The sequence below is a fragment of the Oryx dammah genome, unplaced genomic scaffold, assembly GCF_014754425.2.
Source record: "Oryx dammah isolate SB20612 unplaced genomic scaffold, SCBI_Odam_1.1 HiC_scaffold_20, whole genome shotgun sequence".
NCBI classification, from domain to species: domain Eukaryota; kingdom Metazoa; phylum Chordata; class Mammalia; order Artiodactyla; family Bovidae; genus Oryx; species Oryx dammah.
The window spans coordinates 66,986,313-67,009,896 of record NW_024070204.1 but is presented as its reverse complement, the minus strand read 5'-3'; the positions used below and the strand labels follow the sequence as shown (position 1 = coordinate 67,009,896).

General features: G+C 51.2%; 1 protein-coding gene across 1 annotated transcript in view; it reads right to left on the bottom strand.

Annotated features, from left to right (window-relative positions):
• Positions 1-23,584, bottom strand: part of SH3PXD2B (SH3 and PX domains 2B) — a 120,249-nt gene that overhangs the window by 81,566 nt on the left and 15,099 nt on the right. Inside the window, exon 2 of the mRNA XM_040262750.1 lies at positions 4,330-4,410. Coding sequence (XP_040118684.1) covers positions 4,330-4,410 — 81 coding nt within the window. The remainder of the gene's footprint in view (positions 1-4,329; positions 4,411-23,584) is intronic.

Below are 23,584 nucleotides of genomic sequence, written 5' to 3'. Positions count from 1 at the left end.
ACCATCGGGCACAGAGGGGTTAAGGGGTGTGCCCATGGCCACACAGCATAGGCGGCTGGGTCCCAAGTCTCCCGACTGAGTCCTCTGCTGTTTCCATTACGCCACACTGGCCGAGCTGCTCCTCCACGAAAGATCGACCGTCCCCTACACTCTGAGCCAAGCTGTTGGAAAAAGCCAAGGCTACTCCCAGCCAGGAGTGGGGGGTGGGGTGGGTCATGAAATCACCGACTTCAGGGTGCTGAGGTCCCATGCGGGTGGGCCTCCCCTCCTGCCTGGTCCTTGGGATCAGCCCACTTTGGCGGGTGGGGTCCTGCCTTGACTTCTTCCAGTTTCCCCCAATCAAGTATGGGGTTGGAGGCAGGGCAGGCCCCTCTGGAATTTCAGGACTCTCCCACTCCAGCTGCCCATCTGGAACTCTTTAAAGCTCCCTTAAGCCCTGCTTCTAGACGACTTTGTTTTGGGAGTGGAGTCTCAGGCAGCTTTATGTCACAGTAAACCTCCAATTAATACCTATTATGGCGAGGCGGGGAGGAAACCTCACTTTTAAGTTCTGGGAGAAGTAAGAAAGTTGAGTTAGAGCAGGAGAGTGGAGGGAATACAGGCTCTGGGCCAGGGCGCCCTGGGATCTAACCCCGCCTCAAATGTTCCCTAATGATGTCACTTTGGGCAGGTCGGATCTGGGCAGAGTGACAGCAGGTGACTGCTACTGCTTCCTGAGCCAGGCACCGCTCAGCGAAATGTCATGGGAGATGAGGGGAAAGTGCTTTCATTCTTAACATGAGGACGGGGAAACCGAGGCTCAGAAACAGAGCAGGACACCAAGCTGAGACTGAGATGGCAAAGCTGAGATGTGAGCCCAGGTCTGTTAAACCCCGGAAGTCAAGGTCAGAAGCCTTGAGCGCAGCTGGAACGGGCAAATTGATGACCCAGTCAAATTCCCCACACTCTGCCCGGCCCACGCTCCACCCTTTGGGCCACAGATGGCAGGCTCGGGGGTGGACTCTGACCCCGGACCCTGACACTCAGGCGCTCTCTCTCAGACACTGGAATCGGTACCCAAACTCCAGTGCCTGGACACGGGGAAGGGCACTTCACCTCAGGACTGAAGGGGCATGTGGGTCATTGGGCCAGCAGAGGAAGCTGGTCCAGAGGGGTTGGCAGGAGAGGGAGCTTGTTCGGAGAGCTTCTGGCCATGGGGCTTCTGGATGGTCATTCTGTTGCTGGCTCCGGAACCCTGTGAAGCCAACTAAACCCCCCGCTCTGGGTTCCATGGGGGCACACCTGCCTCCTCACATCAATCCACCCCACTTCTGTCTGCCTCAGCTAGCTGGGAGGGTGTCTGTTCTGTGCACGCCATTATTCTCTGGGTGAGCAATCACCCACGTCACCCATCTCTGCCCCCTCTGTTCCTTCTTGGATGCATCAGGCAGGGAAGAGGGCTCTGAAAGCAAAATACAGGTAGCATTCCCAACTCCCCCCAGTGCAGACCCTCAGTGCATAAAAAAAAAAAAAATCAGTCTAACAACTTGCAAAACATTTACCTAGCCCCGCTTTAGAGATCTGCCATAATGGGTCTGCATAAATCACCCTTGTGTCTGGGAAAGAGGGTGTGGATCTCCATCAGTTTCACACAGGACTGAGGTTCGGCTCACAGTGTTGAGGTCTGGAGGTGTTGGGCATTACAGCTGTCACCCTCCCTGCCTTTGCCCCAGGGTCAGCCCTACCCGACTCCCCCTCACCATGCCTGTGTCTTCTCCTTCCTTTATTTATTTATTGGCTGTGTCACACGGTTTGTGGGATCTTAGTATCTTAGTTCCCCAATCAGGGATTGAACTCACGCCCCCTGCAGTGGAAGCCTGGAGTCTTAATCACTGGACTGCCAGGGAAGTCCCCTGCCAAGTCCATTTTAGATAGTATCTTAGCATCTTTAACACAGAGCCTCTTTGGGTATTGACATTCAGTACATGTTTGCTGTGGACCAGAAGAAAAAATCGGAGAAGGCAATGGCACCCCACTCCAGTACTCTTGCCTGGAAAACCCCATGGACGGAGGAGCCTGGTAGGCTGCAGTCCATGGGGTCGCTAAGAGTCAGACATGACTGAGCGACTTCACTTTCTCTTTTCACTTTCATGCATTGGAGAAGGAAACGGCAACCCACTCCAGTGTTCTTGCCTGGAGAATCTCAGGGACGGCGGAGCCTGGTGGGGTGCCGTCTATGGGGTTGCACAGAGTCAGACATGACTGAAGTGACTTAGCAGCAGCAGCAGAAGGAGAAAAATATTGTTTGTATATGATCCTGTTTGGTTTTATTGCATCGCTGAGTTCATTACATTTTAAGTAGTTAGGTAACAGGGGTTAAGTGCTGGCCCGTGTGCAGTGACTCTCGGCAGTTTGTAACGTTGACTGGTGATGCTGGGGAAAGTGGTTGAGAGCACATTAACCCTTGCTCCTCCCCCTTCAAACTATTGGGACACAGGCTCTGAAAATCTTCCATTTGACATTTTCAGAAACAAATTAGGTCTGTTCGACCAAGGATGCCTGTGGTTAATATCACCTAACCTTCCGAAAGAAGCGGGGCAGCAGAGAGGCAGGCTGGTGTGTGGAGGACAAGGGCTCTTCTGACGGCCCCGCAGAGTCCCCTCTACCTCGGATCACAGCTGTTCTCGCCACGTCTCAGCCCCAGCCCCGTGACTGAGAGGCAGAGCAGGGACTGGACAAGTCCCCTGGCCATCACATTCCTCAGCCCCGTTGACTGGCTTAGAGATGAGCCTAGAAAACACTGTGTTTGCTGGCACTTCTGTGAAGTGACCTTTCACTCTTTCCTGCTGAGTGTGAGCCCAGAGCATTTTGCAACCACATGAGACCTGAGATAAAGCCAACACAAGGGAACTGAGAATCCAGAACGAGAGAGAGAAGCTGGATAAGAGGACACAGTGGAAAACCCTGGATCAAACTGTGCCTGAAGGCTGCCAGTTTCCCTCTCCCAGGGCATTCTATTACAACAGTCCCCTAAATCCTCCTGTTTACTTAGGCCAGTCTGCGTTGGGTTTCTGTCATTTGCAACAAAAGCAGCCGAATTGGTACAAAGGAAAAGAAGACAGTCATCTCCACGAGCCCTTACACTGGCCTGTCAGGTATGTGAGCCCCCTACCACACGGCATGGAACACTTGTGGGTTCAGGAAGCCAAGCAAGTTCCCATCTCCTCCGAAGGCCTGTGTCTCCTAAAGAAATCTGCTACAGGATGTCAGGCACTGTGACTTCTCATCAAGATGCACTTGCTCTGATTTGCTGGCTGTTGGTGATGTCAGGATAATGCTACTGATCCATGGATTAGAGCTCTTTTGCCCTAGTGGGGAGGGGCTTACACGCAGCTGTCCACAGAGGCTCCCTACGAGACTGGTGGTGCTCAGTGTGGATATCAGTCCATCCCTTTGTTCATGTGTTCATTCATTCATTCACAAACGCTGACTGGCTGCATACAGTGTCCTTGAGCAAAACATGAAGGAGGGAGAGGATAAAGAAGATGCGCTTCCTGCCCACAAGGGTCATGGATTAGGGTGGGGCTGGAAGACAACTTCACTAGAGTCAGGACAAAGGGATACAGAGCTGCGGGGGGAGGGGGAGGGGAGGGGACGCAGCTCTCGCTGGCTGGGAAGTGAAGTCAGACCAGGCTTTCCAGGGGATGAGAGTCCTGAGGGTGGCGAGCCAACAGGCCCTGGAGGGTGCAGGGGGCGTTTCGCGCGAGGACTGGCCTTAGGAAAGGGTGTGTGCAATGCCCTCAATACACAGCAGGCGTTTCAGGGGCTAAACACGGAGCCTGATGGGGAGAGGAGGTCAAGGTGAGGGAAGATTCGTCTGTCTTGAGAGCAGAATGGCCCCATAAAATCTGATCACACATAACTCACCAGCAAACACGATTACACAAGTTTAAGATCTGAACGCCAAAGCCAAACACAATTTCCAGATTAGCCTCCATTCTAGAGCAGTCAACAGGAGACTTTCTTTTATTTAAAGAATACTGAATATCAAAGCAAAAGCAATAGAGCCCATCACTTATATCCCCAAAGTGATGGACAGCTTTTTTTTTTTTTCAATATGGAATGCTCCACAAATTTGTGTTATCCCTACACAGGGGCCAGACTCATCTTCTCTACATCTTTATAGTATATGAGCTGCTGAGGTGAGCAGATGGACATCATTTTTAAGTCTAGGAAATAAATACTGTGCATCCACTGTGGGTGAGGATCCAGGCTCCGAAGTCAAAGCGGAAAGTAGGTCCATATACACTCTTTCCTCCCCGTAGCTCCCTGGAGACCCCACATCCTTACCTGGAGATCGAAGAACTTGCTGTAGCGCCGGTAAATGGCCTCCGTAGAGCCGCTGGACCACGTGACCCGGATGATGTAGACCTGCGGGGAGGGGTGGAGACAGCCGTTAACGCAGAGGCAGCCTCTCCAGCGCCAGGGCTCTAGAGCAAAGCACAAGGGCCAGAGGCAGCCTCTCCAGCGCCAGGGCTCTAGAGCGAAGCACAAGGGCCAGAGGCAGCCTCTCCAGCGCCAGGGCTCTAGAGCGAAGCACAAGGGCCAGAGGCAGCCTCCCCATCGCCAGGGCTCTAGAGTGAAGCACAAGGGCCAGAGGCAGCCTCTCCAGTGCCAGGGCTCTAGAGCGAAGCACAAGGGCCAGAGGCAGCCTCTCCAGTGCCAGGGCTCTAGAGCGAAGCACAAGGGTCAGAGGCAGGAAGGCCTGGGTTTGACTCTCAGCTCTGCCCCTGACCAGCTCTATGACTTGGGGTAGGCTACTCGCCCTCTCTGAGACCCAGCTTCCTCCTCAGTAAAATGGGTATAATACCCTCACCTGTGAGAGTTGTGCAAAGGATCACAGGAAATCGAGTCTAGGAAAGCATAAGCACCCTGCTTATCTCAGGAGATGCTGTTATTTGCAGGACTTCTTACTCTCCACTCAATTCAGAGAACCATCGGGCTGGCTGTTTCGTCAGCATCATTCTTAAAACTCGCGTTTGTCAGAAGTCACAGCGACCTGTGGCTCTCGGCTCTCTCGAGTTTCCCATAAGCTTAGCCGTCGTATCATTTCCTCCAGTTAGGACTTGGGCCAAGTCATTTCCCTCTGTGTGCAGTTTCTCCATCTGTAAAGTGTGCTAATAACATCTGCTTTTGCTGCCTGCCAGGATAGCGTGAGGCTCCAATAAAGCAGAAGATGGGAAACCATTCTACAAACCACAGGGCCATGCTTCTAATCTCTGTCACTAACTGAGGCACGCACAGAAAATACCACATCGACAACCAATTCAGGCAAAACAAGTGACGACAGGAGGTCAGAGGCCCCTGGCTGGGGATGCTGGTGGCCCTGGAGCCCACCTGGGTACTCAAGGGGTAAGGGATCAGCACATCCATTCCTGCTTTGCACAAATGATCTGTGTTACAGGGCGATTTTGACACGTAAAACACACATGTGTGAAAGCCATCTAGAAACAGAAATAAACCCGAGGGGCTGGGTGTTGATAGAGGCACAGGGTTACACAGGCAAGGCTTCTGACTCCATGAGTAGAGAGTGAGCTGGGGAGACAGCACGTGCATAAATGAAGATAAATAACATGTGGACAGTGGAAATCACTGCAGATGCTGACTGCAGCCACAAAACTAAAAGACACTTGCTCCTTGGAAGAAAAGCTATGACAATCCTGCTGCTGCTAAGTTGCTTCAGTCGTGTTCAACTCTGTGCGACCCCAGAGACGGCAGCCCACCAGGCTCCCCCGACCCTGGGATTCTCCAGGCAAGAACACTGGAGTGGGTTGCCATTTCCTTCTCCAATGCATGAAAGTGAAAAGTGAAAGTGAAGTCGCTCAGTCGTGCCCGACTCTTAGCGACCCCATGGACTGCAGCCTACCAGGCTCCTCCGTCCATGAGATGACAATCCTAGACAGCATATTAAAAAGCAGAGACATCACTCTTCTGACAACGGTCCATCTAGTCAAAGCTATGGTTTTCCAGTAGTCTTGTACCAATGTGAGAGTTGGACCATAAAGTCTGAGCGCTGAAGAATTGATACTTTTGAACTGTGATGCTGAAGCTGAAGCTCCAATACTCTGGCCGCCTGATGTGCAGTGCTGACTCACTGGAAAAGACCCTGATGTTGGGAAAGATTGAAGGCAAGAGGAGAGGAGGCGACACAGGATGAGATGGCTGGATGGCATCACCGATTCAATGGACAGGATTTTGAGCAAATGCCATGGGATAGTGAAGAACAGAGAAGCCTGGTGTGCTGCAGTCCATGAGCTTAAAACATTCAGACACAACTGAGTGACTGAACAACTACAGCAGACATCATTTTTTTTTAATTGGAGCATAACTGCTTCACAATGTTGCGTTCGTTTCTGCCATGCAACAATGTGAATCAGCTGTAAGTATACCTACATTCCCGCCCTTTTGAGCCTCCCTCCCACCCCCAACTCTATGTCAGTACAGAGTGCTGAGTTGAGCTCCCTGTGTTATACAGCAGCTTCCCACTGGTTATGTTTACACATGGTAGGGTATACATGTCAACGCCACTCGCTCAATTCATCCCACCCTCTCCTTCCCCTGCTGTATCATTATTTTACTGTGTTGATAAACCTTTCTTTCAACCAGAGTGCCTGGACTTCTCTCCTGGGGACCTCCTTTCCCACCTCAACGTAGTCCTTTAGACACCACGCTGGGTACCACTGTCCACGGCGACTGGTTAAGGAGTGGTCACATGACTCACGCCAGGCCAAGCACAGGCACTAAGAACGAGCCCTGGGACTTCTGCTCCAGCCCTGAGGAAAACAAGTTCTCTCTTCCTTGAGGTTGCTCTGCTGTTAGTTCACGACCTGGCGTTGCTGGGGGACCATCTCATCATCACTTAGGAGGAATGTGCCTGAGAATGATGCTCGTATCAGATTTCTGATGACACAGTCTGACCCTTAGATCCAGCTTTGCATGTAGCTCAGTCTACTCCTGGTCTCTCCAGTTTCCTGAGCCAGTAAATCTTGGGCCACACCCACACTCCGGGAATATTTCTGAAGCCAGTTTGAGTTGGGTTTTTGACACATGTAATTTAGTCCTGACCGGCACAGGAAGCGGGGCAGGAGAGCTCTCTGAAGCTGGGAGTCACTGTGGTGTACCTTGAAGGGCATGTTGATCCAGAGTGCAGGAGAGGAGGGAAGAGACCGTGGGTGGTGGGGGACGACGGTGGAGCAAAGACCAGCTCAGGGAGTACGGGGGCCACGCCTGGCAGTGGTTTCCAAGGTGGTTTTAAACAAAGTCTCTTCCCAAATGAGTTCTTGCTAGGATACCTTCATTCAAAACAGGAAAAGGAGGAGCAGCTTTGGGCAGAGGGAGCCAGAGCCCACTGTAAACACCAGGGACTTATGGGAGAAGTTTCTCCTGGTGAGAAGAGATGAAAAATTGAAAAACAAATCAGGACAAGGTGGGAGTGCCCTTGAATGCACAACTCAGAGGTTCACCGGGGACAACCTCTCCAAAACCAACATCTATTTCATTTCAGTGAAGCAAGGCAGGTAGGAAGGAACTTGGGCTCTTGAATCACAGTTTCCCAACCCCCAGAGCCTCAGTTTCCTTATCTGTACAATGGAGTCATCAAGCCCGTCTCACATAGACTTATGGTGATTATCAGAGATAAAGCTCTGAGCTCCTTGCCTGGCAGAGAGGAAAGGTTCAAGAAATCTTAGTATCCTGTACTCTGATTCCCCCATGCCTACCCAGCCCGTTTTAGAATCATGATTTCACCAGGGATTCACGTATCTTGGCCCTTTTCTCTCCCACTAGTCCTGGGTTGCTTATGGAGCCAAAGAACAGGTCAAGGCATCCTTTGGGAGACAGAGTCACCCTGGAAAAGTGATTTTACAACAAAAAGAGTTGTTATCAAAGCCACCCCAATAGTCATTAGTGTTATGGAAAAGAAAACACCAATTCTAGTTCACTAGAATGAAGCAGACAGTCGGATAGTCCGGACCCTACTCTTGGAGAGTGGGAAGATGGGCAATAAACCAGCTGATGAAGAGCTATGTGTGTAATTTAAGTTACAGTCAGTGCTAGGAAGGACCCCAAAGCCTGCTGTGACGGTGCGAGGCACGAGTGGTGGGGGTGGGCGTTCCGGGAAAGGAAAGTCCCTCCAGGAAGCAGACTCTGAACTGACACGTGAAAGATGAGGAGCCGGTCTGGAGAAGAGCTGAGGAATGTGTATTCCACACAGAAAGAGAAGCACAAACAACGATGTGCAGGCTGGAAAATGCTTGGCCCATCTGAGGAACCAGAAGACCATTATGGCAGAACAGAGCTGGCGGGGAAGGGGGTGTTCCCAGGAGGGGCAGCGGCGGCATCACCGCAGGCTTATAAGCCAGGGCGAGGAATTTTATTCTGTTGAAGGTTTGAGAGGCGCAGGGGTTGGGGGAAAAGCATGAGATATAATTTGATGTATGTTTAAAAATAAATACATATATATATATAGATAGATAAATATACCCATGTGCATACCTCTGGCTGTTGTGTAGAAAATGGTCTTGAAAAGGGGCAGGGAAACTAGTAAATGGGCTTCCCCACATCTGAAAAGGACCACGGAACTCAGTCAACCCAACGGCCCCACCTTCCAGATGGGTAAACCGAGGCCCAGAATACACCTTACCAAAAGCCCCCATCCTGGGGGATGTACAAGCAAAGCTTAGATGACTATCTGTGGAGGACAATGCCAATGTGGATGAAAAAACAAGAAAGAAAAGGTAACTGAAGATGTAAAAGCCAACACAAAGCATACACCCATAAACGGAGAAAACAATTCTGCCTACACAATTCATTCTCGACCTCTTGCTTACAGTTTTTAAAGTTCTGTCCCTATGGTACAAGAACTCTGCAGCAGCTCTAATTGGTTTACTGGAATCAACCTCTGAACACAATTTGATAGCTTCAATTTTTAGGCACAGATCTAACTTTTTAATAAGAATTGTCCCACTGCAGGGCTTTGGCCTTGCCCAGGGCGTGGGGGCTGGTGAAGGAGCCCGTGTGCTGGGTTCTAATGCCAGCCCTGCTGTTGGCTGAAACTCTCAAGGCAGCGGTCTCTCTGGCCACAGCATCCTCCTCTCTAACATGGGCACAGGAAACCAACTTATGGTTCCCAAGGGGTAAGCAGAGGAGGGATAAACTGGGAGGTTAGGATTGACATATACACACTACTATATATAAACGAGATAACTAATGAGAGCCTACTGCATAGCACAGGGAACTCAATACTCTGTAATATGGAAACAGAGTCTAAAAAAGAGTGGATATATGTGTAAGTACAACTGATTCACTTTGCTGTGTACCTGAAATTAACACAACAGTATAAATCAAGTATACTATAAAAATTAATTAAAAAACAAATAAAATGGAATGGGGATAGTAATTTCCCCCGAGGACTCACTATAATAACTGAGGTACAGAGGGCCTTGTCCAGTGCCCGGCGCTCACGAGCTGTGTCTGGTGTTCCGGCTGACCTGGTGCCCGCTTCTCTCCTTTTGGTGACAGCCCCCAACTTCCCTTGAAGAGTCACTCCTCTCCCTTCCCTCGTCTTTGTGACAGAGAGTGTCGTGTTCCAAACCTGGCTACCAGAGTACTATCAGTCCCTGGTTTCAACAATGGCTCAGGGATGGGCACGTCACCCAAGCCAGGCTGATGAGACTCAATTCTGGACTTCTGATGGCACAATCAGGAAACAGACTGCTTTCCTCACTGCAGTGACTAACTGGGAGACCATCACACCGAGACTTAAGACGGAGAAAGTGCAGAAGCAAGCAGAGCTCAGAGCAAGAGAGACGCGCCAAGTCCTATGACGTCGTTTGAATCCCTGGATCCAGCATTCTGGACATTACCTAGACACAGGCCCAAACTTTTCCTTACTTATTTAAGTCAGTTTGAGTGAGTTTCTGTTACTTTCAACCAAAGCAATCCTAATACATCTAATCTTGGCTTTTAGATTATATCCCAAACACAGTTAATACTCAGTGGCCTGGCATTAAGAAATTAAAAGGAGACTTTTTCATAGCAGCATTACTCACAGCAGCCAAAAGGTGGAAACAATCCAAGTGTCCACGGATGGATGAATGGATAAGCAAACTGTGGTATATTCATACAATGGAATATTACTCAGCCTTAAAAAAGGAAATTCTGCCATATGCTACAATACGGATGAAACTTGAAGACAGGAGGTGCTAAGCGAAATAAGCTGGTCACAAAAAGACACGTGCTGTGTGATTCCACTCATAGTAGGTACTCAGAGTAGTTAAATTCCTAGAGACACAAAGTAGAATGACGGTTGCCAGGGACTGGGGAAAGGGGAACGGAGAGTTAGTGTTTAGTGGGTTACGGAGGTCCAGTTCCGGAGATGAAGAGAGTTGTGGAGACGGAAGGTGGTGATTGTGAGTGCACTTAACACCCCTAAGCTGGACCCTTAAAAATGCCTGAAATGCTAATGTTTATGGCATACACATTTCATCACAATTTAAATAAATAAATAAGCAGATATCCTTCAGAGATTTACACAGTACATGTCATACTCCCTGGAAACGACACTATAATTTTATAGTGTAGTCCTCAAAACATGTGCTGCATACCTGAAGAACTTTTATACCCAGAATATATTTTCAAAAACACAAAATCAGCTCAACTGTAAGGAAACAACCAATCTGATTACATGATGAAAAAAGACCTAAACAGATACTTTACTGAAGAGGATATATGGATGGCAAGTAAGTGCATGAGAAGATGTTCAACATCATTAGGCATTAGAGAAAGGCAAATTAAAACCATGATGAGGTATCACCATACACCCACTAGAATGGCTGAGATAGGAGATGCTGACAAAAACGTGGGGCACCGAAACTCTCAGACATTGCTGGTGGGAAAGCAAGGTGGCACAGCTACTCAGGAAAGATCCTTGATGGTTGCTGGACCACTGGGTGAATGGTTATTGGAGAAAGGGAGGGTCACACAGGCTGAAGATATCACCCCAGGAATTACTCTCCCCAGCAATGGGGGAAATATCCCTTTTCAGTGGAGAGATCTGGTGACCACAACTGTAATAGTGATCAAACTTAATGTCACCAATAAGAGGGATAATTAGACACTGAATGGTCCCTGAGGTGATACAACAGAAGTATACAAAACCTTCTGGCAAGTATTGATACCAAAATATTTAACCTGAATCTCAAGCCTCTTGACCCAAGTTTCAATTCATAGGAAATAGAGGAGGTAGAGAAACAACCAAAAGGAAACAATCAGACAGATCCAGAAGATGGGATGGTTTACAAGTCCACTCACAGGGCAGAGTGCAAATGCTACCTCCTCCAGAAAGCCCTCCCTGACTGCTCCCACCCCATCAATATTAGGTTGGGTCTCCGTGGCACATGTCTCCTTGGAACCCACTTCCTCATCACAAAGTCAAGCACATTTTACAGCAATTGCTGACAGCAGGAACCATGACTGTCTTGTACACACACTGAATGCCCTGCACTGAGGTCAATGGAAAATCTATACTTTGTGGGAAAAAAAAATGAGGAAGAGACAGAGAAGCCAGGAGGTCCAGCCCTCTCTAGCCTGTCCCGCTTCAGCACAACCCTTCAGCAGGAGCAGCTGGGACACCCTTGCTCTGGGAATGAGGAAGCAGACTACACTGGTGTCTGAGGGCCACCGAGGGCTTCCTCTCGCTCCCCACAGGAGGCTTTAAACTGGAATTAGTCACAATCAAAATCCCTTCTTACACAATCTCAGCAGCAGAGTCTGCATGACTTACTAAGTCTAGACTCCCCAGGCCTGGGTTTCCCACAGGGATTCAGAGTCACCAGGGCCAGACGTCCTGAGCTTCTACTTCCTCTGAGTCTGCAGGGAGATAAGCTGGTGGCGAGGGGCAGGCTAAGGTGGGGGCGATGAGTCATAACAGGGTGCTCGGGGTCGAGGTGGGCTTGGTCTCCCCCAAATCCTCATGAGCTTGCAGGTCAGGTGAACACTTTCCATGCTGCCCTGTTGAGGGCTGGAGGTTCAGAAATGCAGTGACTTGCCTGAGGTCACAAGCTACTCTGTGTAGTGCAAGGACTCTGCCCTCTCGTTACTTCTAACCCCGACAGCCTTGCCACCCTGGGGAACCATGCCCTCGCCCAGCAGCTGGGCCACAGCTGGACTGGCGAGGTGCCTGCTCGCTTTGTATCTTAGAGCTCCTCCTTAGAGTCTGCTGGAGGCTTCTGAGTTCAGGGCTTAAGAGGGCCTGGACTCACCCTCTGCCTCCATCTCAACTAGCTGCGTGGTCTTGGGATAGGGGCCTGACCTCTCTGCAACTCAGCTTCGTCTGTAAAAACAGGGGGATCATAATAGCATCAACCTCAGAGCTGGTGTGATAATTAATGGGAAAACGCACAGAGAGTGCCTAGCATGGGCCCTGGCACAGGGTAAACGTTCCATGAACAGAAGCCACCGTCGTCATCATCCTCACTAAGGGCTAAACACAGGGACATGAAGCTGAGGGGACCTTGCCCCTGCTCTCCGTCTCGACAGGGGAGCCCTCCAGAGTCCCCATCTCCCCAGGGCCCTGCCCCTCCCACTGTCTTCTCTGGGCCCACGGCTGTGCAGAGGGACTGCCCCTCCAGGGCCTGGGCACGGGTCTCCCAGCTGCTGGATCAGCCCGGGTGCTGCCCCTCCCACCCCAACCCCTGGCCTCCATCTTGGGGGAGGGGAGCCGCGTGTCTGCTGGGCCACCAGAAACACGTGAGCCTGCTTGGTGCTGGGGCTTCAGCGGCCCTGACCCTTCCTCTCTCCGGGCTGAGGACCGTCCCAGGGAGGCCCAGGGCAGTCTGACCCGCCAGGAGTCATCATGAAGAGGATGGGAACCCCACCTGCTCATAGATGCCCTTAGGTGTCCTGAAGCCTGGGCCACAGGAATACACCCTGTCCTGGGGCCTCCAGAGACCACTTTTCTTCAACTTAGACTGCTTCTGGGAGACGCCGAGAATCCATCCATGGACCCCCTACATGAGAAGTGCCCGCTCTCCCATCTCACAGGCAGGGATGGTCAGTCTCTCTCAGGAAGCTGAAATCAGCCCTGAGGACACTGGCTCTGAGAGGACTCTGCTGCAGCCTGAGCCACCTCCAGTTTGCGACAGACGTCTGGTCTGCAGAGCAGGATAAAGGAGGGAGACACAGAGGAGCCTTGCTCGGCTCCCGCGCGCTCTCCAGATCCTGCCTCTGGGGCCCGCACGCCCGCCCAGGGCTGCTGGGACACAGGACAGGGGACTGGCCTTCCAGTTAACTCCCCCCTCAGCATGAAGAAGGTGCGTTTGCAGCTAAAAGAATTCTGTGGTTTCGGGGCAAGTTCAGGCATCATCTTAGGTATAAGAACAGATTTCAATCTCAAAAAAATTATGTATACAATATAAATATGTATGCAAGTGCTTGTGTATATTTAATTTGTGTAGTTACATTTTGGAGAAAGAAATGGCAACTCACTCCAGTATTCTTGCCTGGAAAATTCCTTAGACAGAGGAGTCTGGTGGGCTATATAGCCCATGGGGTCGCAGAGAGTTGGACACGACTGAGCAAGTGTGTGCACACACACACACAGAGTGACATCCTACAGTCACTGTGAATATTTAGTGAGTACAGAATTGCCACTCCCAGGGGAAATGAAAGTTGGGGTCTTGCAAGCCTCTGATCACAGTATTTTCACCTACTAATCAATAACACACAGCCTGGTTGTATGTTTCTCTTTAATGACACCTTACTTCGTGTATATTGTTCATTCACTAACCTTGAACTCATCGCCAGTGGCACTGTAACTAATGCTTGAACGAAGCTTACCTAACACCTATATTTTCTCTAAAAGGCACAACACAGCCATCCTGAGCTTAGGAACCCTAGACTGCCCTTCAGCATACGTTTGAGGTCATTTTAAACAGTGAAATGGCTGATGAAGAGCATAAGAATGTAAAGAGAATGTAGCACTGAATAGACCACGACAAAGACGCTTATTCAGAGTATTAAGAGCTGGAACAAGAGAGCAGAGGTCGCTGTGTTCAACCCCAGCTGGGAACACGCCCATCAGGCCGCACACAATTTCTGCTGCCATGCACATGCTCGCGTCTGCAAGTGACTGGGAAAGCACTGCAAGTATTGGTTGGATTAGAAATAAAGTTCAGCAAACAGGCAAATCCCCAAATAAGAAATCCGCAAATAACACGGATGGACTATATTATATATAAATGTGCATATGTACATAAACCGCTGATATATATAAATGAATAGACATATAAATGTACACATGTGGTTTGCTCTGGGTTGGCAGGAATATTAGACTTTAAAAATTCTCTTCTTGAGGCCTCCCTGGTAGTCCAGTGTCCACTGCCAATACAGGGGACACAGCTTTGACCCCTCGTCTGGGAAGATTCCATATGTCGGGGTCCAACTAAGTCCACGAGCCACAGCTACTGAGCCCACGTGTCCAGGGTCCACGTTCTCCCACAAGAGAAGCGCCCGCAGCGAGAAGCCCACGCACCGCGGCGGGGAAGCAGCCCCGCTTGGTGCAGCTGGAGAAAGCCTGCGAGCGGCAATAAAGGCACAGCACGGCCAAAAATGAACGAACATTAAAAAATTCTCCTCTTGATGCTTTCTTGTAGTCTTCATATTTCCTATAGTCTGTTTTCTTTTACAGTCAGAAAAAAAAAGTCACTTTTCTAGGAGAACAGGAAGAAATGTGTCTGACTCAGCACCGTGAACTCCGAGGTGGAACGAGCCCCACCTTCCCGCACTAGCCCGGCTCATCCTCTCGAGCGCCAGTCCAGATCGCGGAGCACCCCCGGCTGCAGATGCAGCCGAGGACAAGAGGCGGGAGTGCGGGGCGGGGAGGAGCTGGGAGTGGGCAGAGGGGGGCCTCGGCCCTGACCGCACTCCAAGTTTGGGGAGGTCCTTTGCCCCTTTCAGCCTCTGTGTTCTCTGAGGATAAGGGAATAAGGATGCTCGTCCTTCTTATCTCACGGGCAAAGACTGAATGAGGTATCTTTTTTCAAAGTTCCTGAAATGGAATCTACCTTGGTCAGAATCTCTGCTCATGGCTGGGATTTGAGAGAGTATGTTCCATAAATGCTTCCTATGGCCTCCAGTCACCTCCTTTGGCAGGTCCAACCTAGCCCCATGGGGTTGGGGGCTCCCAGTGCCTGGAGGACCCCATTAAACACACAGAAATTTACATTCCATTTCTAAGTGACAACAGCCAAGAGGTCACCCATGAATAAAGATTTAAACTAGAACAAAGTTTAGAGGCCTATAAAAAATGCCTGGAACCAGGCCTGGGCACGGCTAAGTAGCGGCCCAGAAACGGGCAAGCCCCAGGCAGCTCGGTTTAACTGCCATGCCCTCTCCCTGCAGACCCACTGGCCCAGAGCTCTGCCCACAGCCACGTTCCTGGGAGAGGCCCCAGAACTCCACCGATACAGTCTCCCCAGGGCAGGATGATGTGAGACAGCTGCCGCCCCGCCTCGGGAGTGCTGTGATCTTATATGCTTTCATCATGTGAACTCACAAAACATGAGAAGGTGTTTTTGCCCTGAGAATAAAATCCCTGAGGCATGGGGGAATGGCCCTCAATCACACGTTGTTTCTGCAGATCTCTGTGGTGGGGTTTCTAGGGCTGAAATTCCCTGCTGATGTTAATTAGAAGAGGCGTGGCTTCTGCACTAGTCACAGGACAAAGGGATTTCATTTTTGGGGAGGGGTGCGGTGGCCAGAGGTTTACATTTGGGGGAGGGTCTGGGGACCGGTGTGGTCCAAGCTCTTTTCAAGCACGGTCTTTGCTCAGATGAAGGTCTCAAGGCACGCAGGAGCTGGGCACACCAGCCGGTTTCAGGCGATTCTGGGCTCGGCACTCAGACTGCAGGGAATCCCACAGTGAGAAAGTCAGTCTCTGCCGTTCCCTTCCAGCCCTGACTGGCTCAGAAAGTTGGCAGTCGTGGTTTCTTAACACCCCTTCCAGCGCTTGTTGGTCTCATTTCCTGAAGAAGGGACAGAAGACCTCAGGGCAGGCAACACTTGCCAGGAAGAACTTTAACACGCTGATTTTCTTTTTCCTTTCTATTTAGTTTCCTTCTATTTCTAGCGAGGGCTGCTGGTTTTCCACTTACAGTGGACAGCTAAAATTTCCTTTAAAAATAATGTAAGTTAAAAAAAAAAAAATGAGTCAGTTTGAAGAACAACACTGAGTTAAGGATTAAGGATATATGGTACAGGGGGCGTGTGGCAGGATGGTGGCGGCAGGACAGTCCCCAATGAGGGCAGTGCTGTTTTAAGTGGAATTCTTTGCCATTCTCATCTGTCTGGAGCTGTTGTTTACAGGCCAATGAGCCCACATTTCTCAGGCTGAAAGCCCTCTCCTGGCTCTGCAGTATTGATGGGGAGCCTGGAATGCCCTGGGAGACCGAAGGAAACATCTAAAGCAAGGGCACCGGTAGGACAGCACGGTTGGGGCTGCTTTCCTGTGAGGGTGGAGAGAAAGGCGCACCAGCAAGACACAGGTCGGCGCTCCACTGGCAATGTCTGCCCTGGGCCCCAAGCCCCGGGAGGATGTGTACCCCACAGCCCTGATCAGGGCAGCTCCTCCATTCTACAAATGGGGATTCAGAGAAGTGTCGTGACTTGTTAGGGGTTCTACTCCCAGCTATGGACTCTTCAAACTACCATGGTAGCATGCAAATTGCCCTGCACGTTCCTCGGGGCCTCCTGCACAATCACACCCCAGAGGACTTCACATTTGGAGAGTTCTTAGGGAGTTAGCCAGTGGTCAAATTGGCCTGCAAGAAGCCCGAGGCTGCTGGTGAGGTGGGTGGGTTCCCAGACTCTCCACCCCGGTTTCCACTAGGCGCTGCGGCTTTTAGCTCTTCTATACGTGGAAGAGGGTGTAACCAGTCCACACTGCCACAGGGCAACCCTCAGTGGAGCCTTTAGACAGGGCTCAGGCTCCTCCATCGCTCACAGTCCTCCTTCGCCTGCTTCAAGCCGACAGCACAGGGTTCCAAGACTTTAAAATATACAAAAATCCTGCTCTAGATCATCCCTCATTTTATAGTTGGGGTTATGAGGTCATAGAGGAGAAGGGACTTGCCAAGGCCACACAGCAAGTGGGGAGGAGAGTTGGAACCAGACCTAGGGCCCTCTTAGGAGGTACTGAGGATGCTGGAGCTCCAATCTGGAATGCTGTTTCTCAGGTGTGGGGACCTCTGTTTGGACTGAGGGAGGGAAAAACTCCATCTCTCATGCAGCATGAAAAAAAGGTGAAAGTGTCAGTCGCTCAGTCATGTCCAACTCTTCACAACCCCATGGACTGTAGCCCGCCAGGCTCCTCTGTCCAGGGAATTCTCCATATTGAGGGGCTATGACTTCTGTTCACAGACCACACAGTTCCTGAAGCAAGTCCTTAGCCCAGGATAACTAAAGCTGTCGTGCACTGCAGCCAGAGCAACCTTTATTAAACACAGAACATGTGCAGCCCTGAAATCAAGCAGCAGTGTTAGTTTCAAGATCTAGATGGGTTGGTTCCTGGGAATATGTCTGAGGGCGCCCAAGAGTCTATAAACCCTCGTTTAAGAAACCGACTTTGAAAGGTAGCTGCGACCTTCTGGGCCACCCCAATAAAGCTCCCACACCAGTGAGGTTTCTGGGTTGGTGGTTCCTGGGAAGAGCTTGGTGATTAAAGACTGGCTGGGCTCCAGGCCCACCTCACTGGCTATCTGCTGCCAGGGTTTAAGGCGGAGGACAAAGTCGCTAAAGGGTGGGGAGGTGTGGGGGCTAGGGTGGGGGGAAGCAGGAGGGAGAGGAGGAGAGAAGGGTGGAGGAGAAGGGGAGAGTAGGGAGAGGGCAGGGGCAGTTGGCTAGGCTCCACCAGCTTAACTAATGGGAAACATGACTCTGCTGTTCCCCATGGAGACCAGGCGCTCCCTTTGGTTCCCGATCTGTCAGCTCTCCCCAGATGTCTGCCCAACATCTGGCCTATGTAGGTCAGCATTCCCAACCTCTTTTTGGAATTGCAACACCCTGCTGTGTGTTTGATTTCCCAACACCCCAGAGCAGCATCACCACCGGAAGTGCTGAGAAACGTGTTATTTCTCTTTTTAAAGAAGGTACATTAAGTTTATGTTAGTCGCTCAGTCGTGTCTGACCCTTTGCGACCCCATGGACTGTAACCCACCAGGCTCCCCAGTCCATGGGATTCTCCAGGCAAGAATACAGGAGTGGGTTGCCATTTCCTTCTCCAGACATTAAGTTTAATCCTGGAGAAATGCCACCGAGTGCCATGATGCCTTTGAGACCTAGGACGTCAGAGTGAGGCAGGACCAAGCTAAGTGGTGTGTGTATGTGTTAGCAGCTCAGTTGTGTCTGACTCTTTGCGACCCCATGGACTGTAGCCCTCCAGGCTCCTCTGTCCATGGGATTCTCCAGGCAAGAATACTGGAGTGGGTTGCCATTTCCTTCTCCAGGGGATCTTCCCAAGCTGAGTGGGGGCCTAAAATAAAAGCAGCATCCATACCAGGAAACCTGCCGGCTACATGCTGACCCTGCGCTAGGCACTTTGTTGTTCTTTAGGCGCTAACTTGTGTCTGACCCTTTTGTGACCCCATGGACTGTAGCCCTCCAGGCTCCTTTGCCCAAGGAATTTTACCAGCATCATGTCAATCATCATGAAAGGCCTGTTAGAAGGTGGGGCCGCCCTCAGGTGGGGGAGATGGAAACCCAGGGGTAGAGCAGGGCCATGCTTGTCTCAAGCCCAGCTCCTTCAGCCTCCTAAGTCCCTTCTCCTCCTCCCAGATCCCCAGGGCAGGCCTGGCTCTCCTGGCCCCAGGCAGCGTTTTCCTGTCCCGAGTCAGCATCAGGATTGCCAAGCTCAGGCGCCACAGCAAGTGACATACTGAGTGTGGCTGGCAGCCAAGGTTTTTTCTTTTCAATCTTTTCAATTAAGTGAATGCTTGGAAAGGGGCCCAAATACAAGTGCTTGTGGTGTCAGCGGCAGATAGAACACTCTGGTTTAGGACTGACTGTACTCCTTGCCCCTAGGACACACAGTAAATGCTCAGGTGGGCAATGAGGCTGGTCTCAGACTGTGCCTATGGGCAGAGGGCTGCCAAGCTAGGAGGTGGGAGACAGGTCCAGTTTATCTCTAAAGTGCAAGTAGAACTGAGTCTCTCTTCTGCTACAAACATTTCAGTTCATTCATTCAATCAGCAAATACAGAGCATCTACTGTGTACCAGTCTCCCTTCCAAAGAAAGGCTGGAGATACGGCCACGAACCAGGAAGACAGAAGTCCTGACCCTTCTGGAGCTTTCAGATAGTGAAGACAACAAAGGCACATCACGTCTTTAGGGGGCCTCCTCCCGCTCCCACCGGACCAGGTGCTCCCCTGCCTGTGACCCCTGTGCCTCCCATTGTCTCTGGAGGGAGCATCTTCTCTCCCTTCACCTGTATAGCAACTCTTCACTTCCCAGGAGTTGGTGTAGAGGTCACCTCCTCCTGGAAGCCTTCCTGGAGACCCTCATTCTCTGGGTTCCGACTAGGGCTGCCCTTGCTCAGCACATGTTCTTCCGGGAAATCTGTTCACACGACTTCAGCCCACTCCCCTGGGGGCCCTCAAGCCAGGCCTGTCAGGCTCACCCTAGTCTGTGCTGTGCCTGCTCTTAGGAACTGCCCAGTGGGAGACCAACAGGCGGATGGATAGGCAGGCAGGCAGAATGAGAGGAAGCCAAGATAAGGCCCCAGGGTCATAAATCAATGTGGCCTCATTCAAGGCTCTGAGTCTGGGGTACCAATGCTCTTGGAATGGCTGAGTGAACAGCTCAACTGCCAAGCGTGCTAGAAACAGAATCGGCTTTGTTACAGAGAAGAATGCAGGCGCAGGGCCCAGCCCTGGGAGAGAGGTCCACACTTCACCCCAAGACCTCTCTGGACAGGCGATGGAGAATAAGAACAGCACAGGAGTGACTCCAACTGCGGGTGGAGGCAGCATTTCACATCATCCAAGAGTCTGCGCAGCTGAGGGGACTCTTAGGAGGTGATGGGCTCATTCTTCCTGTCTGGGGTGGTGGTTATGAGAACCTACACATGCACAGAAGCTAACAGAATGTGATACCAAAAAAGGGAATCCTCCTGCATGCATGCATATAAATAAAAAAATAAAATCAACAACTACTCTTTAATGCCATTAAAAAAAAAACAGGCACTGGCTTTCCAGTACCGGGTGTGATTCTGGGCTCTATAGCTTAACGCTGCTGTGGCATTTCACAAGCCACTTCATGGCTCTGAGTCTCCATTTTCTTATTTGTAAAACGGACAGAACAGTCGTACCTACTTTACAGGGTTGGCTAAGGAGTCAACAGGCTAATGGAGGGCAGAATCTTGGCACACAGCCTGACTTACAGGAAGCCTCAAGTGCAATCACTAATAACTTTCTCACAGAGTTGGGGCCCTAGAGGCTCAGGCTGAGCCTGTCCCCCGGCCCCCTCCAGAGCTGACTCAAATCTGTCGAGATAAGCTATGTTAAATGGAAAAATCAGAAATGTCTTTTGCTGTGAAATCCAATCAACTGCCCTCCCTGAAGCCCATCTTGCCCTCACTGCTGGGGTCTCACCCAGAGGATGGGCACGACCCACTCGCAGGGCCAGGGGGCCCGGCCCCTCTGTTCCTCTAGGCGGAGACTCGGAGCTTGGAAACTCTCGCTGGACCGGGTCTGCAGCATCAGCCGGGCCTCTGGCTGCCAGCTCACGGCCTTGCACACATCTGGCTGGAGCAGCACAGGGAACTTTCCAATGGCGAGCAGAGGTGTTGGCAGCCGGAGCCCACGCTCTGCTGAAACTAACCTGAAGGCTAGCTTTCTAGGAAAGCCTCCAGGGCAAGCATTGAGGGCTCTCGGAGATCGCCCAGGTTGCCAGGCCTCAGAGGAGTCCAGGGCAATGCAGGAAACGCAGCTGGGAGCTTTTAAATCTCTCCCTGTGGGGAGAACTGGGGAGCCAACTGGAGCACCCACTGTGTGCAAGCGCACAGGCAGTAGGAATAAAGCCGAGTAACACAAAAGAATCAAAACGGCCACGTTTATTTGGCTGACTGGGCATGGGGTGTGGAGACACTGGCTGACACAAGGCCACACGGCCAGCACGTGACAGACTTAAGATCTAAACCAGGGCTGTGGGGGTCTTCCCTGGTGGTCCAGTGGTTCAGATTCTGCGCTTCTACTGCAGGGGGCTGGGCACGGGTCCAATCCCTGATCGGGGAACTAAGCTCCTGCATGCCATGTGGCGTAGCCATAAAATAAACCAGGACTGTGGGACATGCGGCCCCATGGGTCTTAGTGACTGCATGCTCAGTCGGGTCTGACTCTGTGTCCCCATGGACTGGAGCCCACGAGGTTCCTCTGTCTGTGGGATTCCCCAGGCAAGAATACTGGATGGGTTGCCATTTCCTACTGCAGATGATCTTCCTGACCGAGGGATCGAACCCAAGTCTCTCATCTCCCGCACTGGCAGGCAGATTCTTTACCACTGCGCTACCTGGGGTCTCGGTTCACACCTAAGGGGCCCAGCACAGTGCCTGACACACAGTAGGTACTCAGCAGAGAAGAGAGTGGTAGAATCCTCTCACAGGCCACAGGCCCTCTAGGGAGCACTTTACAGCCACTGATGGAGCACGGAGGAGGAGGGCCAATTCTCTTGGTGGAGCTTGGAGAGGCTGTGAATCTGGAGGGATTCACAGGGGTTCTCCAGCTGAGGACCAACACTAATCAGCACTTGTGGAATCCTCAGCAATCTGCTCTCAGGAGCCCTACAGAGTAAGGCTTACCGTCATCCCATTTCACAGCATGGTAAACTGATGGCGGGTCCAAAGCCACACTGCTGCTTGAGGAGGGGGCCAGAATGCAAACCCAGGTTTGTCTGACTCCATAATGCCCCTTACAGTCCCCAACCAAAGCTACAGACGCTGCAGCAGAAACTGCTGTCCAACCAGAAGCCAACTGTCCAAACCAGAATGAGAAACGTGGCACCCCACAGCGGCGTCCCAGGGAGTTTCAGTCTATAGCGGCCCCCAGCTCAGGGGGTCCAGGAGAGTGCTGGGAGCGCTCCTGCCACTCCACAGGGAGACAGGCAGCCCCGTCTCAAGACAGCAGCAAAGCAAGCAGCCACAGACTCAGTCAGACAGACCTGGGTTCCAACCCTGGCTATATACTTCCTTGAGCAAGCTACTTGGGAGCACCAGCCTCCCCATCTGGTAAATGGGGATGCTAATACAGTCAGCCCTTTGCATTTGTGGATTCAACCAAGCTCAGATTAAAAAAGAAAGAGGAAGAAAATCCAGAAAGTTCCCCCCCAAAATTTGAATTTGCTGTTTGCCGGCAACTATTTACATAGCATTTACACTGTATTTACAACTATCTACATAGCATTTACATTGTATTAGGTATTCTAAGTAACCTAGAGATGATTAAAGTATTTTCGAGGATACACAAGGGGACTTGCAAGGAGAGCCAGCCAGTCCATCCTAAAGGAGATCAGTCGCGGGGGTTCACTGGAAGGACTGATGCTGAGGCTGAAACTCCAGTATTTCAGCCACCTGATGCGAAGAGCTGACTCATCTGAAAAGACCCTGATATTGGGAAAGAGTGAAGGCAGGAGGAGAAGGGGACAACAGAGGATGAGATGGACAGATGGCATCACTGACTCGATGGACATGAGTTTGGGTGAACTCTGGGAGTTGGTGATGGACAGGGAAGCCTGGTGTGCTGCGGTTCATGGGGTCGCAAAGAGTCAGACACAACTGAGCGACTGAACTGAACGGAACTGAACAAGATTATGTGTAAACACTATGCCACTGTATATAAGGGACTCCAGAATCCACGGATTTTGGTATCCACAAGAGGCCTTGGAACCAGCCCCCCATGGATACCAAGGGATGACTGGAAGAGTATTTACAGTCTCTCAGGGCTGTCGGAGCAGGCGATGGCACCCCACTCCAGCACTCTTGCCTGGAAAATCCCATGGGCGGAGGAGCCTGGTGGGCTACAGTCCATGGGGTCGCTAAGAGTCGGACATGACTGAGAGACTTCACTTTTCACTTTCATGCATTGGAGAAGGAAATGGCAACCCACTCCAGTGTTCTTGCCTGGAGAATCCCAGGGACGGGGGAACCTGGTGGGCTGCCGTCTATGGGGTCGCACAGAGTCAGACACGACTGAAGCGACTTACCAGCAGCAACAGGGCTGTTGTAATGTGTAAATGTGATAATGTCGATAAGATGCCTGGTAGAGTGGTGGCCCCTAATCCCCTGTCATGCAAGCAGAGTCGGTTCTGTAGGCCGAAACCAAACTAGATTATTAGGTTGAACTAAGTGAAATTGCCATTTGTTAAGTCAAAAACTGGCAATTTCATACTGCTGCTGCTGCTGCTACGTCGCTTTAGTCGTGTCCGACTCTCTGCGACCCCGTGGACTGCAGCCTACCAGGCTCCTCCGTCCATGGGATTTTCCAGACAAGAGTACTGGAG